Source organism: Cnephaeus nilssonii (genome assembly GCF_951640355.1).
Source record: "Cnephaeus nilssonii genome assembly, chromosome: 8".
Taxonomy (NCBI): Eukaryota; Metazoa; Chordata; class Mammalia; order Chiroptera; family Vespertilionidae; genus Cnephaeus; species Cnephaeus nilssonii.
In genome coordinates, this window is record NC_137079.1 from 90,148,539 (window position 1) to 90,167,217 (window position 18,679).

General features: G+C 39.7%; 1 protein-coding gene across 1 annotated transcript in view; it reads right to left on the reverse strand.

Moving 5' to 3' along the window:
• Window positions 1-18,252, reverse strand: part of INTS6 (integrator complex subunit 6) — a 102,889-nt gene extending 84,637 nt beyond the window's left edge. The window contains exons 1-3 of the mRNA XM_079778847.1: window positions 17,636-18,252; window positions 17,169-17,246; window positions 16,250-16,399 (exon numbers count right to left, since the gene is read on the reverse strand). Of these exons, the coding sequence (XP_079634973.1) occupies window positions 16,250-16,399; window positions 17,169-17,246; window positions 17,636-17,746 (339 nt within the window). The 5' untranslated portion in view covers window positions 17,747-18,252. The remainder of the gene's footprint in view (window positions 1-16,249; window positions 16,400-17,168; window positions 17,247-17,635) is intronic.
• Between the last annotated feature and the right edge of the window lie 427 nt (window positions 18,253-18,679).

Below are 18,679 nucleotides of genomic sequence, written 5' to 3' on the forward strand. Positions count from 1 at the left end.
GTAACAGTTTTTATAAAGTAAAATTTTCACTTAATTTCTCAATAATTTAAAAATATCCCAGTGTTAATTCAATTAAAGTATAATACCAATAAAATTTAAATAATATAAAGTAGAAATTATCTATCAGAACCTGTTTCATTTTTGTAAAAAATGTTTTTGAAATGTTAAAACATTGCAAGGAAAAGTTTTGCAAATGTAAAAATAAGGCTAATTTCTCCCCAAATATGAACTAGCCTGGTTCTCAGAATGAGAATTTTTAATTTTACCCCTAAACAGTCGATGTACTTTGGGAAGGGACACAGGAATTTTACTACATCCTTAAACAGGTCTTAGCTATTACCTTCTGAAGCAAAAGGAAAGCAACCCTGAGCACTTAGAAAACTTAGTTGCCACTGTGCTGTAGGACCAAAGGGCTCCTTGGTCTCAAGTTTCCTTCCATGTTCCACCATGTTACCAGTTCTTTGAATAATCCCATGAGGATAGCCAAATACCTGTGTGTGCTACATTTTTACCATGGCTTAAGGTTTCTGTTGGGAAAATTGCACCAAAAGTGAGCTCTCTGGCTCTTCAATTAATCCACACCAATTACTTACTATCTAGCTATTTTGCTATATGCCAGGAAAGCTATGGCCAATAGCAATAAAAATAATAGATGTTAAGGTATATAACATCTTATACACCTAGGTTAAAAAAAATATCTCCTAAACAAGAATATCAAAACTTCCAGAAATAGCCTGCCCTATGCTTTTTCAATATTGGAACTTCCTTTTCAAGTAAATAAAAGAAATAACAAGCAAAAAGATGGGAAGGGCTGCCATAGTTAAGAAATATGTACTGTATCACTAAAGGTTCTCATGCATACACTGAACAAGTACTAAGCAAGACTGCTATTAAATTTTTCATAATGGTTAAGTTGCTACATTAGATCTTTGGTTTTATTTATTTACATCTTTGGAGAATTTACTTAAACAGTAAGAATATGAAATGAAGCCTGCATTATCTATCCTACTTTCATCTATTACCATAGATAAGAGATAACAAAGTTCCTTAAAATATGACAAACCACCTCATATTCATTTAGAAACTTACCTCATATTCATTTAGAAACTTTTTATATAATTCCTATATAATTTGTCAAAATTCAGATTCTATAAAGAAAATATAAAATACATAGCTCCGTCTCCCTTCCTCTCTGAAATCAATCAATATATATATATATATATATATATATATATATATATATGAAATTAGTGCTTTTAAGATACCTTTGATTATATACAAAAGATCTCTGAAGGATATGTCACAAACTAATTAACCATGGCTGCCTCTGAAGAATGGAAATGAGCATCTGTATAAGTTTCTATAATGCTTGAACTTTTTAACCAGGGCATGATGTGTTCAAAATAAATACTATTTAAAATTAAAAGGTTCTTAGTATCCAAAAATAAAACTTTAAAAATCTGCTAGTGTATAAAAACTACTATCCTAGAATACATTAAGGTTTATAGCTTATTAAAAAATGTTAAAACTCCATATTAAAAGAAACATTTTTAGTTTCAAGTAATTCCATTATACAATTGTATACCAATAGAGTTCCTTTACCTAACCATATAATTCCTTTTGTTAAAAACATAGCAACATTAAAAACAATGGAAAATTAAGATGCAAAAGCAGGAGAAACTCCCATATATTCATTTTAATATAATGACTAAGGAGCAATGTCCTGAAATTTAATTTAAATAAATCAAATAGTAATGATACAAGAAATACCAACTATAAGAACTAGAAAATTGTGAAAAAGGTTGTTAAGGAAACTCAATAATTGATAAAGCTAAGTATACTGCAGGAAAGGACAGTAATGGCAGTTCGATATATCTAAAATATAAAATATTTAATAATTTCACAGAATTTGAGTATATTCATTCATATATATATATATATATATATATATATATATATATATATATATATATATCAGAGGCCCGGTGCATGAATTCGTGCACGGGTGGGGTCCGGCCAGCCTGGCGAGGGGGAGGGGACATGGGCAGTTGGCCGGCCTGCCTGCTGGTAGTACTACTGGTCGAGGGGACAATTTGCATATTAGCCTTTTATTATTCTATCTAATAAAAAAGTAATATGCAAATTGCCATACCTCTGCTACACCAAGCCACGCCCACCAGCCAATCAGGAGCGAGTATGCAAATCAACCCAACCAAGATGGCTGTGGCCACGGAGTGAGCAGGAGGCTTGGGTTTCCCCAGCAATAGAGGAAGTCAAACTTCCTGGCCGGCCCTGGTCTCCGCTCAAGGCTACAAAGTTTCAATTATAGAAGATAAATAAATCCCAGATACCAGAGCCTCCACTTGGGTTGCCGGGATGCAGGGCCAGCCTGCAAACCACCACAGGCCCTTCGCCCAGGCCACCCCACGCCCCAAGGGAACCCCCACCCTGATCTGGAACACCCTTCAGGGCAAACCAGCTGGCCCCCACCCATGCACCAGGCCTCTATCCTATCTAATAAGAGTAATATGCAAATTGACCATCACTCCAACACACAAGATGGCTGCCCCCATGTGGTTAAAGATGGCTGCTGCCATGTAGACACAAGATGGCGCGACAAGATGGCCAGCAGGGGAGGGCAGTTGGGAGGGATCAGGCCTGCAAGGGAGGGCAGTTGGGGGTGATCAAGCCTGCAGGGGTGGACAGTTAAGGATGACCAGGCTGGCAGAGGAGGGAATTTGGGGGCGACCAGGCCTGCAGGGAAGGGCAGTTGCGGGGGACCCAGGCCTGCAGGGGAGAGCAGTTGGGGGGGGACCAGGCCTGCAAGGGAGGGCAGTTAGGGGCAATCAGGCTGGCAGAGGAGCAGTTAGGCATCAATCAGGCTGGCAGGCAGAAGTGGTTAGGGGCAATCAGGAAGGCAGGCAGGCGAGCAGTTGTGAGCCAGAAGTCGTGAATTGTGAGAGGGGTGTCCAGCTGCTTATTTAGGCCGGATCCCAGGATCTGGCCTAAACGGGCAGCCGGACATCCCTTGAAGGGTCCCAGATTGGAGAGGGTGCAGACTGGGCTGAGGGACACACACCCCCCGTGCACAAATTTCATGCACCGGGCTTCTAGTATAGTATATACACTGAGTGGCCAGATTATTATACGTTCAGAGATCATAATAAGCTGGCCACTCAGTGTACATTTTACTTAATAAATACTAACATTCTGAATAAAGAATTTAATATATTCATTATATTAAATGGATTGGGTAATATTAACTTGGGAAAAATTATTCCAGCAAAGCATGTAATAAACATCTTAGAAACATGGCAAAAAAATAAATAAAAGCCAAAATGAAAACATATTTTCAAAGACAAGTGAAGTTATATAGCAAGGATACTGAAAATTAATCTGGCTACAACAAATCATACAGATCTGGCTCTTCTATCAAGATTAATCATCTACTTGGTTTGTTGATTACAGTAAATCTGCAGCTATTACTTTTGCAAAAATCTGTTTAAGTCATACCTTTAACCATTATGGTTACTTCCTTCTAAAAACATCCACACTACAAATATGAATATGCTCTCAAATGAATCATTCATACACACAACAGCTGTCCTACAAAATATATGGAATTTGACCACAATATTCTACATAAGTATCTTCAAGCACCTGAAAATAAAAGGGAACTGCATAGTAAGTATTACATATTAGTAAAGTTAGTAATAAAGCATGCAATTTAATAAAGGGGGGAAAAATTCATGATAAGTACTTGGGAAATCTGAGTCTATTATTTCCCTTATGCTACTGCTGAAGACCAATCTGAAAATAACTTAATCAAATAAATCATAATGTGCAGTTGTTAAAGGACCCTGTTTTATAAGAAAATTATATATATATATATTTTTTTATATGTTTTCCATTTTCTAGGAGAATGGGTCATAATCCAATTTTAGTAAGTTTTTTTAGGGAATATTTAAATTTCTCCAAATCTATTACATAGGTATATATACTTGAGCAATGATTTTTAGAAATCCATTTTTGCTAGTTCCAATTAAAACATTTATTGATGCTTGTGCTAAATACCTTCAAAAGTATATATAGATTTTAAATTTTCAAAGTAGATGACATTTTGGGAAACAAAATAATATCCACATATTTGGGCCTACTGTTAAAAAATTTTTTTAAGCCTTCCTAACTATACATATAAATCTACCAACGTTCTACCTTAGAAATGAACCTCATGAAAAGGCAGATGTCATATATAGATAAAAACAGATTGTCACATGTTTCAGATTGCTGCTATAGCTCACTAAAATGGAAGTCCTAAGAACATGACAAGATAACTTTTTTACATCAGAATTTACATCCCATAGACAAATCTTGTTTGGGATTATATTATCCATTATGGGTTAACAATAAAATTTACTCTTTCTATTTGACTTAGGCCAAATTTTCTGGAGGCAATTTCTTGTTTTTTCTTTTTTACTGATTTGAGATATGGGATTGACAACTAAAATTGCTGAACAAAAATTCTAATTTTACATTAGTTATTACAAGTCAATGTACATAAATGATCAGGAACCATGACAACTAAGGTATTTCCAAAGGCCAATACATTGTTTTGTTTATTCCTAATAATATAAGAGTACTACAGTCTGCCATGTTCTTTCCAACCTAGCCTTTGTAACATCACCCACTGTGGTTTTTCACAGCCAGCTTTTCATAGAACACTGCATACTCAAACATCTTCAATCCCAGTGATTAAAAATAATCTATTGTCAAAAGTAATAATGACCTATTGTTTTTAACCCTTCCAGAATAATTGTTTGGATGCTTTCAGTGTTTAAACTCCATAATAGCTGGAAGACTTTGTTGGTGCTTTCTAATATCTAATTATGTTTACCAGGTTTCAGACAAAGGGAAAGTATTCATTTAATATGCCAGTATCAATCCTGTCATTTACTAGTTACAAATTATATTACTTAACAGCTAATGCTACAATTACTTTTTCTCAAATGGTCAGAACTGTTTGTATTTCTATTATAAACTTTTTTAGAAGCTTAATCTTTCCAAGGACCTTCACCATGAGTCCTCTAGCCTTTCTGGGCAAAACTATCCTACCTAATAAAAGGGAAGTATGCAAATAACTATCACTCCGCTACGCTCACGATTGGGCCGGCGGCAGGCTGGGGGCAAGATTTGAGGTGGCCAATTGGGCTGACAGGGTGACCGGGGGGGTGGGGGAGGGTGGCCAGAGGAAAACTGCTGCTGACGGAAAACTGGTATCTGTAGCCAGGTGAAGGAAGGTCTATTGCACGAAACTTTGTGCAACGGGCTTCTAGTAAATAAATAAATATATATATATATATATATATATATATACATATATATATATATATATATATTACAATGTCATACCCTTTTAAGGCACAGATAAGAAAGGCAAGAGTCCATAGAAACTAGTGGTAAGACATTACTAGATTGATATAAATTTGTCCTTTGGTTACAACTAATCCTCTTAATTATAAGTTAAAATACAGTTTATGGGCAACTATCTCAATATATCGATAATCAAAGTTCAAATCATATATGCCTTAAAAAAGAAATACTGTCACATAAAAAAATCTTTCCTAGGCTTATCCTGTTATATTTTTTCCCCTACAATAAATCTATATTACAAATAAGAAAAGGGATCATACACTTGACATTTGACCTTTCTGGACAAAAACCATCTCCCTTCTCCCCTATACCAACTATCACCTACTTAAATTCTAAAATATCTATATATATAAAATCCTAATATGCAAATAGACTGAATGGCAGAACAACCAAACAACTGGTCGCTATGATGTGTGCTGATCACCAGGGGCACGCGCGGAACATGGCAGGTGCCAGCCACAGCGGGATGGTGGATTGGTGAGTGGGAGTGCCAGACCAAGGCGGGGTGCCAATCCCTGTCATTGAAATGAGCCTCTGGTGGTTACTGAAAATTCTTTGCTCTCATGTGCCATGGTCCCACCTGGTGCTCACACCTGTTGCTGGCACCGGCCCTGCTCACACCGCTACTGGCGCCCAGCACTGGCCCTGATCAACCAGCACCATCAGTGGGTGCGAGCGGTGGCTGCTGGCCTTCTCCACCTCCCCCTACTCCTGAGGGGTGATCGGGACAGCAGCCGCCACTCGCACCTGACGGCGCCAGCCCTGCTCTCAACCGCTGCTGGCACCAGCCCCAATCGCTCCACACCATCAGCAGGTACAAGCAGGGCCCGGCACCATCAGTGAATGGGATTGGCCGCGGTAGGAGCAAGGCTGCCGGCAGACAGGGGACTGGCGGCCACAGTGGGAGGAGCAGGGCAGAGGCCCAGAGGATGGGCCAAGACCCACCCCTGTGCCCACTGCAACCTCGTGGCCCACAGTTCCTTTCAAGGTGCACGAATTCGTGCACTGGGCCCCTAGTACTATTTATTACAAAGCCCTAGAAATTGACTTGAATCTAAATGTCATCAAAGAGGCTTAAATCCTTTCTCGCTTTGAAAATCAAAAACCCTTTTTAATAAAAGTGCTCACTTTAACTGTTTTTGAACAAGAAACAGATTTGAGGGAAAATACTTTTGTAACACCAAAAGGCAAGTATTTCTGAAGCAATCTATAGAGCTTCAATTCAAAACCAAAAGCCATTGCATTCTCTGTGGCAAGATATTTTACTTTAGCTGGACCTACTGAATAGCCAACTCTCGCTCTCCATGATGAATTATGAAACACCTTTTATTGTTTTTTTTTCTCTCAAAGTTTTCAAATTGGAAAGCTTTACCCTATTAAATGTTTACCTTACTATTCAGGATGATGATAATCATCATCTGAATTTCTACCATGTACCAAGCAAATACTTTGCTAGGTAAGTAACAAATATTATTTCTACATAGTTGAGCTTGCATTTGGGATTCCCAGTAAGTCTAAATAAAACTTTATGCATGTATGCATACAGACATACACATAATATTTCTAATTCTTATACAACTTTTCAAATTTGGTATTATCACCATTTGTGGATGGAAAATTTGAAACTCAGTGAGGTTAAGGGACTTGTCAATATAGCATAAGCTAGTAAGTGGCAGAGCCAGGCACAGTCAGTTCTAATGAAGCAGTTCTTTCAATATAACTCCAATTTTTAAAACTCAAATAAAAGGAAAGTCACAAAAAATGGTAATACATGTTAAAATAATAAATTATGCTGTATATCACCTCATCTTTACCACAATCCTGGCAAGATAGAGCCTTTCATCCTATTTTCCTAATGGGGAAACTAAAGGCTAAGAGGTTACAAGACATGCCAGAAACTTATAGGTGTAGTAGGAATTCAGAATAAAGCAGATTTTTCTGAATCTTAAAACACAATGATTAGAGATTTTCAAAATTATCTTACATGAAAAGAAACGTAATAGTTAATTATAAAACTTTCCAAATAAAAAGTTATAATTACAGCATTAATAATATTGGCTGGTTGTACTGTAGTGGAAAAGTCAATTAACTGACGAGGTTAAGAGCTCTATATTAATTAACTACATCAGAAATGTAATAATCTATGAAATAAAAAGTCAAAAGGTGCCATTAAAAATATATATATACCTTAATATCTAGGCTTAAACTAATGTTGGTAAAAAACAAAACAAAACATTACTTCAACAGTGTGTTACAAGAAAGACTAAATGTAATACAATGGCAAAGTGAAATGCCTGGTATTCAGAGGAACTGAAAGAATGTGTATTTCATTAAGGAATTATAGATATACCCCAAAAAAGGGCTCAGATCTACTGGTTATGCCTTTAACTAAAATTTATTCTTAAATATTACATGAACTACTAATAAAATCTGCATAACTACTCCATAACCAATTGTAATCTTTAAAATATTTCAGTAATGTGAAGAAATTAAGCATTTTAACTTCTCTAGGCCTTACTTTCTTTATCTATAAAATGAAAAAGATGGAGTAAACATCTAACATCATTTTGACTTCTAAAACCCTATGAAACAATAACCATCCTGTATAATAAAGAGGTAATATGCAAATTGACCCTCACACCCTCCAAGATGGCTGCTTATGACCAGGTCGGCAAGGGGGTTAGTGAGGGACGACCAAATGACTGAACAAACAGGCTGCATGGGGCGACCAGGGCGGTAGGAGAGTTAGTGAGGGATGACCAAACTACTGAACAAGCAGGCTGCATGGGGTGACCAGGCCGGCAGGGGAGTTAGTGAGGGATGGCCAAACAACTAAACAAGCAGACTGCATGGGGTGACCAGGCCAGCAGGGGGTCCATGAGGGGTGACCAGGCCAGCAGGGGGGAAGTTGGAGACGACCAGGCCAGCAGGGAGGGCAGTTGGGGGTGACCAGGCCAGCAGGGGAGGGTCATGAGGAGCGACCAGGCCAGCAGGGGGGCACTTGGGAGCAACCAGGCCAGCAGGGGGCAGTAAAGGGTGACCAGGCCAGTTGGGGGGGGGGGTGGTTAGGAGCAACCAGGCTGGCAGTAGGGGCAGTTAGGGGTGACCAGGCCGGCAGGGGGTGGCAGTTAGGGAAACGAGGCAGGCAGGCAGGCGAGCAATTAGGAGCCAGCGGTCCAGGATTGTGAGAGGGATGTCCAACTGCTGGTTTAGGCCCGATCCCCAGGATCGGGCCTAAACCAGCAGTCAGACATCTCCCAAGGGGTCCCAGATTGGAGAGGACGCAGGCTGGGCTGAGGGGACCCACCCACCCACCCCCAGTGCACGAATTTCGTGCACCGGGCCTCTAGTAATACTTATAGAAAGGCCAATGAAAAGTACTGTCAATAGATGCAAAGTTCAAATTTTTTTTCAAGAGTGTATACAAAAATTCATTAAACTTCAGACTTAGGATCTGTGTACTATGTTGTATCTCAATAAAAGGTTGGTGGGAAGGATCAAGGAATAATACAACAAAACAAAACAAAAATCTGGTATTTTGTTTATGGTCTGGAGACCAAGCTTACGTTAAATAGATTAAAAATAAGGCTAAACAAAAATTAAAATTTATACAAGGAAAAATTTTTTAATTAAAAAAAATTAACATGACTCGTTTATGTGATTAAAAAAAAAAAAGCCCAGCCCTGACCAGTTTGGCTCAGTGGATAGAGCGGTGGCCTACGGACTGAAGGGTCCCAGGTTCAATTCCCAGTCAAGGGCATGTACCTTGGCTAGGAGCACATCTCCAATAGGGGGTGTGCAGGAAGCAGCTGATCGATGTTTCTCTCATTGATGTTTCTAACTCTCTATCCCTCTCCCTTCCTCTCTGTAAAAAATCAATAAAATATATATTTTTTTAAAAAACAAAACCAGCAAGATTATAAATTTGGGTGAAGGATTATGATGGCTAAAAATAATTTTAAATATTTAAGAAAATCTCAAGTTACAAAATATTACACAATCTCTTTGAAGAAACCCATGACATGAACATGGATAAACTATCCTTTTAGCTAATTCTGAACACAAATGATCTTAAATCAATTCAAAATACTTGAATAAGTGAATTATTTCATTCAAATATTAGATTTATTGCTGACCTTTTAATTTTCAGTTGTACATAGTTTAAGGAAAAATAAAATTCTCTTTGAAGAAGAAGAACCTATTACTTTTGCGCCTTTTGTACTCATTCCTTTTTAATAATTTCTAGTTAAGAATGCAATGATATCTTTATTGTTTTTCATTTTCTTTTGAAAAGTCATAAAAGGGTAGTTTTTGATCCTTTAGAAAATAAATTTAGAGTGTAAAATTATGAAGAAAAATTATAGCAAATGTATTCAAAGAAAATAAACCTTTAAATTTTTTAAATTACCACCTTTAAAATTAACACTCTATGGGAAATAAACCATATCCATTTTGTTGCTCTGAGCTCAGTCAAACTTTATTAAAATATCCCTTGATGTACCCAACAGATGTGCTCTTCAAAGCTTCCTTATTTAAATCTCATCTTAAATGCACTAGGGGGAGCTCCCTCTTTGAAATAATCCTAAAGCATGTGTATTCCTTTTCTAACTTTAATTCCTGCAAAACAACGATTTACCTGCTGAACTATTTATGTCCAACTTTTGCTTAACAAATTTTTTTAAATACTAGTCCTGTACTTTATCCCGTTTATCAATTGCCATTATGACAACTTTCACCAAGTTATAATATTTACTGTACTGTTTCCCGAAAAAGAATATAAAGCCCAAGAAAAATATATACTTAATATACCACTAATAGATTTTAAACCATGTAATAAAAATCAGCTTAACATATCACTAGATTTTTATAATTGTAATCTCAAATTTTAAACTGAAAAATAATAGAAAACTAGAGGTTAATAAACTATTGATGAAAAAAAATGTATGCTTTGTGCCTTACTGAGCACTTCATAATTTTTAAAATACATTTTACTATACCATCCCATTTAACCCTCTCATCAAACCGCTCATTGATTCTATAACAACAGTACACTGGCTTCATTAGAATATGAAGCAGCAGAGAGACAGGGTAGTAAAGTAACTATCCAATGTTACAAAGTAATGCAAATGATGATGTCAGAATGGGGATTCAAATTTTCACATTACTGGTCATTCCTCTTCTTTAACACAAATAAAGATGGAGAAAAAACATTTAAGCAAGTTTTACTGTAGAGTCCCCATCAGCTAACAATAATTATTGAAAATAATTTTAGGAGGCTAAAAAGTTCAAGGACTTGCCACTTGGGGAAAGGACAGTCTTTTAACAAATGGTGTTGGGAATACTAGATGTCTACATGCAAAAGAAAGACGTTGGAACCTTACCCTACAACACATACAATAATTTACTCAAAATAGATTGAAAACTTAAATGTAAGACCTATAACTAAAACTCTTAAGACAAAATATAGGGGAAAGCTTCAAAGACATTGGATTTGCCAATGATTGCTTAGATATGACTCCAAAAGCACAGGCAACAATAAAAATATTGATAAATTAGACTACATCAAAAATTAAAACTTCTGTGCACCAAAGGACACAATCAATAGAGTGAAAGGGCAGCCCCTGGAATCTGAGAAAATATTTGCAAATCACATTATCTGATAAGGGAACTCCTACAGCTAAAAAAAAAAAAGAAAGAAAGAAAGAAAAAAGAAGAAGAGAAAAGGTCTTGAAGAGACATTTCTCCAAAGCCAATATACAAATGTCCAACCAGCATATGAAGAGATGCTCAACATAAATAACAATCAGGTAAGTGCTAAAAAGGGTCCCAGGTTCGATTCGGACCAAGGGCACATGCCCGAGTTGCAGGCTCAATCCCCCGTGGGGGACGTGCAGGAGTCAGCAGGTCAATGGTCCTCTCTCATCATTGATGTTTCTATCTCTCTCTCCCTCTTCCTCTCTGAAATAAATAAAAATATATTTAAAAAAAAACACACACACACAAAAGCCGAAACCGGTTTGGCTCAGTGGATAGAGCGTCGGCCTGCGGACTCGAAGGTCCCGGGTTCGATTCCGGTCAAGGGCATGTACCTTGGTTGAGGGCACATCCCCAGTAGGGGGTGTGCAAGAGGCAGCTGATCGATGTCTCTCTCTCATCGATGTTTCTAACTCTCTATCCCTCTCTCTTCCTCTCTGTAAAAAATCAATAAAATATAAAAAAAAAAACACCACAAAATAAAACAATGAGATATCATCTGATACCCATTAGGATGACTAATATGAGAAAAACAGAAAATAGTAAGTGTTGACAAGGATGCAGAGAAACTGTAATTCCTGTGCCTTGTTAGTAGAAATATAAAATAGTGCAACCGCTATGGGAAGCAATATGGCGGTTCCTCAAAAATTTAAAAAGTTTACCATTCGATCCAACTGCACTTCACGGTATATATCCAAAAGAATTGAACACAAAACCTTTCACATTTGCATAACATGTTAATAGCAGCATTATTCACAATAGCCAAGAGGTGGAAGCAACCCGAGTGTCCACTGACAGATGAATGGATAAGCAATATGTGGTATATACATACAATGAAATACTATTAAGCATTTAAGGGAATAAACTCTTGACATGCATGGACCTTGAGAACATTATGCTAAGCAAAATAAGCCAGTTGAAAGAAGACAAATACAGTTGACCCTTAAACATGGAATTGAGCTGCACAGGTTCAATTATTCTCGGTTTTTGTTGTTTTTTAATAAATAAGTACAGCACTGTAAATGTTTTATGGTTTTCTTAACTTTTTTTCTAGCTCACTTTATTATAAGCATACAAGATATAATACATATAACATACAAAATATGTGTTAACTGGCCATTATCAGTAACACTTATAATTAACAGTAGGCTATTAACAGGTCGTGGGGGAGTCAAAAGCATGGGTAGGTGTCCCTAACCCCAGCATTGTTCAAGGGTCAACTGTACTGTATGATTCCACTTAAACAAGGTATCTTAAGTGCAAATTCATAGAGACAGAAAGTAGGATGGAAGTTGCTAGAAGCTGAGAAGAGGGAAAATGAGGAGTTACTGTTCAATGGGTACAGAGTTTCAGTTTTGCAAGATGAAAAGTCCCAAAGACTGGTTGGAACAACAATGTGACCAAACTATACTAGTACACGTGAAAATGGTTAAGATTGTAAATTTTGTTGTAAGTTCTTTGCCACAATTTAAAATTTAGGAAAAATATTGAGGCACTGAAAAAATTTACCAAATACAATTCACCAGTGTGTTTCCACCAGTTCATATTCAGCACAGTAGTAGGTTCAAGTATAATAATCTACTTTTCTTTTGAAAAGATGTCTATAAGTCAATAAATACCAAACTACTGTGAATAAATTTGTTGATAGCTTATGGGAAACCAAAAACCCAAATGGGAATCAAGTTTTCATTACTTGACCTACCAACATTAAAAGAAGCCATTATTTTGTACTATCTGAGTATTAAGTGTGTACTGCTTGGGTAAAGGAGGAAAAACTCTACCTGCATTTTCCTGCAAAGTTCACAAAAGGTTCTTTATGCTGAAGAATAAAATTAGTTAAAATTATTCTCCCTAAGATTCATTCTATTTAATCTTATCTGCAAACCACCATTTTCCAATGAAGTTTACACTTAGTATTGAAAATCCTCAAAAAATTAAAATACATATTACATCTCATTTTAGGGTATTGGTCAAGGATTATCTTCACAGAGGGGACACAGAGTAGTAGTAGGTCAGGTAAATTCATTCTAAATCCTGAAATAACCTAATCATTACTAGTATACTGAGTTATAGGAGGATGGAACCAGTCTAGTGACAAAATGATGAATTACAGGCTAGAATAATATTCAACACCTGAATCTACCTGGAACTGAACTTTAAAAAAAAGAGGGGGTTGAAATATTGAAAACATTTAAAGAAAACAGAATAATTTGGAACAGTATGAAAAATAAACCGATCTACGTATAAAACTTTAATCAGACTTCTATAACTTTAGATGTGCCCTAACTTTAGAAATTAAGGCTGGTTCAAATGTTCAGTGGCTCTCAAAAGATCAGCATTATTTTTGAAACTCTGGTGAACACGTGAAAAATATATATATTGAATTTAGCTGCAATGATAAGCAATTTAATAAGGAGCTGCTATAATTAAGAAAAAGATTTGACTAGAAGCTACACATTGTTCCATGACTGTAGACATGGTACTGATTATCAAAATTAAATATTTATAAGGACTTCTAAATGCAAGGAATATTTTTAGTGGGATATCCAAAGTGCTTGAGGAAAACATTCACTAAGAATCCTTCTTCGTTCTCAGCTACTCTAGAGAGGCCCTGCAGATTCGTTAGTATCCTAATATCTCAAAGATGTTTTACTTATAGGTATGCTAACTAAATTAACAGATGCAATATAGATATTAAAAATACTTTTGGTTATAGAAAAATCACATATGTGCATGTGTGTGGGGGGAGCAAGTTTGCAGTATCTGTGCCATACATACATACATACATACACACACACACGCCCACATTTATGCTGAAGAATCAAATTTAGATATTTAAGAAAACTTATAAACATAAAAGGTTTTCAAATGCTCTATAAAATCAAGCATCTAGCTGGCCTTTTCTCATTTCCTTCAATTACTGTGATTATATACAAATATTTAGTTCTGTGGGCTAAAATGCTAGCATAGAGCATGATGAAAGTTACTTATGTAAAAACAGGGTAAGGGGTATTCCACAGAAAATAGACAGATACAAAGTACTTTTACAAAGAAAATGCATGAACTATATTTTGTGTTAATTGAGACATCCAAATTCTTCACAATTTACCCTTGCACTGAATTGTAAATGTATACTATCTAAATTAGCAAAAAAGTCTTATGATGAAAAATATCACCTGGAAAGATGTTTTCTTCTCACTAAACACTTTACTCCATCATTTTCATTTTGAAATTGTGGCTTCCTACGTTAGTTTAATGCTAGTGTCATTTTACTTGCCAGCTCAGGACTTAAGTATTAATATTTCTCCTTGTTTATTCATCAAAATAACTAAGAAATATTATTCCTTCCCTTTGTTGAATTAATAAATCCTAACACGCAAAAACATCCTAATCTCTAGGCTTTTTCTCTTGGTCAAACTGGTAACAGCACAGCTGGACCACCTTCAACCTCAAACTTTCTGCAATCTTTATGGACAAGAACTTAAGTGATCTCCAGTGGAAGATGGCAACTGGGAAAAAGAAAATACAAGTTTACATTACAAATGTCCTCAGACTCTCCATGATAATCAGTTTTTCTAAGGAAGCACCCTAAGAAATCTTTTTAATTAGCTTGTAGAAAGTAAATGTGTCTAATTGTCTTTCCCACTTACGAAAACAGGAAACCAATAGTTCTGCTACATACTGAAAACCTGACAACCAAAAAAGGATAACCAATGGCAAGTTTCAAATTGTTTTTTATCCAAAAGAAATTTAGATCAAAACCTTAAGCAATGAAAGACTATAAGTACTAATATAACAAAGAAATATGAAAGGAAAGGAAATCCATTATTTTACAAAAACAAACAAACAAAAAGTCCTGGCAAATGTGCCTAAAATACTGAGTTGCAAAATAAAGCAACACAGAGAAGGGGAAACAAAAAGATTAATGTGGTAGGAAAATACACATTTACTTAATTAAACAATGGGAATCCTTTTAGATAAAAAAAGAAACAAAGTGGCTCTGAATTCCAAAGCATACTAAATGCTATATGGCTAAGTTACTCCTAAGAAGTAAAGTGCAAACATTTCTAAACTAAGGGAATAATTCTGTTTCTTTCTATATAAAGCAACCACAAATTGTAGTAAGGTTATTTGCCCCTGAAATTTGTGAAATTCATGAAAACTTTGGTTCATGAAACTTGAGAAAAGAACAAAATGTATACCTAAATATATCAATGTGGTAATAGTGCTTTGCACTACAAGCATAAAAATTAAACTCCTTGGATTTAATATTCTTTTATGTGTAACATAACACATTTTTATTTTCCAGGCCTGACATCTCAAAAAGTTATAACAGACTGCCTTACATTATTCCATAGTGAACCATCATGTGATTTAAAGTTCTTTCTCATCTTCAAATAGATACAAGCAAGTGCAGTAGATAGAAGAGTATAGGGAATGGGGTAAGGGATTAAGGAAAGGTTCTTTCACACTTTCAAACAGCCTCTTTCCCAAGGTTTTAGAATATAAAAATAAACTTTAAAAAAACCACCTCTGGACCTGCCATTTAATTCAGTAATGAATTAAGAATTCTTCCTGAATAAATGCTTATGGTATAAGCTTCAAAAGCTGAGAAATCTTAAATGAATTCAGCTAGCTATTGCACTCCAATGAAAATCTTACCTTTCAGAGTAGTTATACAATATGGTTAAATTAAACCCTGATATAATAAACAGAATAATTTCCTGTAACATTTTTTCTAGCATAAAAATGAAGACCACTAATCAACTAGTGTCTGTAAGTTACTGCAGACTAATAATAGCCTGTAGATAGAGAATCAGAGAAACTAAGTATGATGAGGCAGGATATTTATCTATTTATGTGAGTGCAAGGTAACAAATACATTTTAAGATGAAAAAGAGGACTATAAAACATATATAGTAGTATGTTTCATTTTTGTATTATGTGTTTGTTGTATTTTAATCCAAAATCTTTTGTACTGTATTTCATATTATATCGTTTTTGGACTGGACCCTTTTCCACAAAAAGAAAAATCAACTGTTTTCCACCTTAATATTCAACCTACCTGCCCATAGTTGTCTATGCCAGTTACTAATCTATTTAAATTTAATAAATCAAAAGCTGTCCTTAGGGATTGGCCAAGAGTCGTAAGTCCTTCAGCCTGAAGGTTTTTCAGTTCATTCATAAACGTTGCATGGTTTTCTTTCCATCCGGCCTAAAAAGAAATATGTAAGAATGGGTTTTTTTTTTCACTAATGTATACACAAAACACCATTACAATCTGTAGTTTATCAAATAGCTCCTTTGCTTTACACTATGGTTTGACTAACGTGTAATGCCTGATCTCCGCTGAAGAAACTCTCCTCCAAAGGTGGCCAAGAATGAACCTGCCTGCACTACAGCTTTGGACAGCCAAACTACTTCGTAACTTCCCTGGGAAATGTACTCCCTAACTTAGCCCCCAAAATTTAGGGATGTAAAGTGCTCGTGGAGAGCAGACGTGGGCAGGACTTCCGAAGTTAACCTACAGCTGCCCCACGGACCTGCGGCCTCTGGGGAAGACGCTTACGATCAAGCCCCGCAGCCCCCCACCAGGGGAGAGCGGCCAAGCCTCGGGCCGAGTCCCCTTTAATGCAAACCCCGGCTCCCGGCGGCCGGGCCCGGCTGTCACTCGGGCTAAGTTGAATAAATATCCCCCACAGTTCATTGCTGCCGCTCACGCCGCGGAGGGGAAATGTCGGCCATGTTGATCGCAGCGCCTCCGCCGCCGCCGGGCCGGGCTGGGGAGGGGACGGCGGTGGCCCCGCGACTCCGCGCCGCGCCACGGCGCTCCCGAGCGGGGGAAGGGGTGGGAGCCCGCAGGGAAAAGGACCTCCGCGCCTAGAGTACAGCGGGTGGGGGAGGGGAGCAAAATGAAGGGTGAATGGGGGGGTGGCGAGCGAGGAGGGAACAGGAAGGGGAAGGGGGAGGGCGAGAGCGGTTACCTTGATAGCATAGGGCGGCTCTTCGAAAGTGACCAGCATGTACCTGTCTCCCCGGCTGGCAGGATCCCGGGCACGGAGCTGCAGGGGAGCGGGTGGGGGACGGGGGGAAGAACAGGGCGAGTGAGAGGGAAGCACGGAGGCGAGGGTACGCGGCGGCGAAGGGGCGCCCGGCGGCCCCGCCGCCCCCCTACAGTACCGCACACGCAGCGGCCGCCCCTCCACGCCGCCCCCCGCACACACAGATCGGCTCCCCCACACCGCCGGGGGCCGGAGCCCGGGCCCGGGCCGAGCCCGGCTCGCCGCGCACGCCCGCCCGCGCGGTGGGGGAGGGGGCCCCCGAGCCCGGCAGCTCCCGCAGTCAGGTCCCCGACACCTCCGCCTCGCCGCCCCCGGCCGCGCTCCCCGCCACCCCTGCCGCCCGCGGGCCGCCGGGCCGGGGTCGACGCCCGGGCTCGGTCAGTCGGTACCTTCATGAAGGTCTCTACCGCGCCTTTGGCCGTGTCCAGGTAGGTGGTGCCCAGATGGCTGCGCTGGTTCATAGAGGCAGACGTGTCTATCAGGAACAGTAAGATGGGCATAGTGCTGGCCAGGGACACCGGGGCCCGAGGTGGTAGAGAAAGAGGAGATGGTAGAGGTGGAGGCGCCGGTGGCGGCGGCGGCGACCGCCGCTACGCGGGGCGGGGGAGCGCGGCCCCCGGGAGGAAAACACCGTCTGGGTCTTTCCTCCGGCTGCGGGGAGTTGCTCCCCCGGTAGTTGAGAGGAAACTCCCAGACCCAGTCCTCCCCGCCGTACCCCCGTCTCCGCCTCCTCCTGCCTGCCTGCCCGCTGGGGCGGGAGCCGGCCGTCTGTCTGTCGGTCCGTCCCCCCGCCTCGGGGGTCCCGTCCCCGTTCCCGGCCCCTGTGTGTGTCCCAGCGGGAGACGAGCCTGGCTCCCCACCCCACCCCACCCCCGATGCAGGGAGTGGGGACCTGGGAGCTGGCGAAGAGGGGAGTGGGCTGAAAGGAGATTGGCCCTGGGGCTGTTGGGAGAAGTTTCAGGGACTCCCTCCGCACCCCGGCGGTGTCACCACTTTCTCAGCCCCTCTCGCTACTGAAGCGCTTTTCTCTCTCTCACTCCGGTTTTAACTCGGGCTGGGGCTGCAGAGCCACCGCCCCCTGACACGTCTTCGCGCCACGTGACGCACCGCTCCGCTATCCCATTGGCTAGTGCTTAGCCCCTCATTAGCATATTCAAACAGCTCAGGGACCGGAGAAGCTTGTAGGCCGGCTTCGGGAACTGTTATTGAGCACGCGTGAAGGCGGGGCGTCGGGTGCGCGCGCGCGCGAGCGAGCGCGAGGGGCGAGCGGGCGGGTCGGCAGGCGCGGAGGCCGGCTCCAGGAAGGGGCGGAGACGGGCCGCGGAAGGATCGCTGGGTGGGGGCGGGAGCAGCGTCGGCGCGCGCGCGCGCAGGTCGACTGCGGCTGTGCGTCTGCGCGGCAGGGCCGCGGCGCTCTCCTTGGCTGTTGGAGG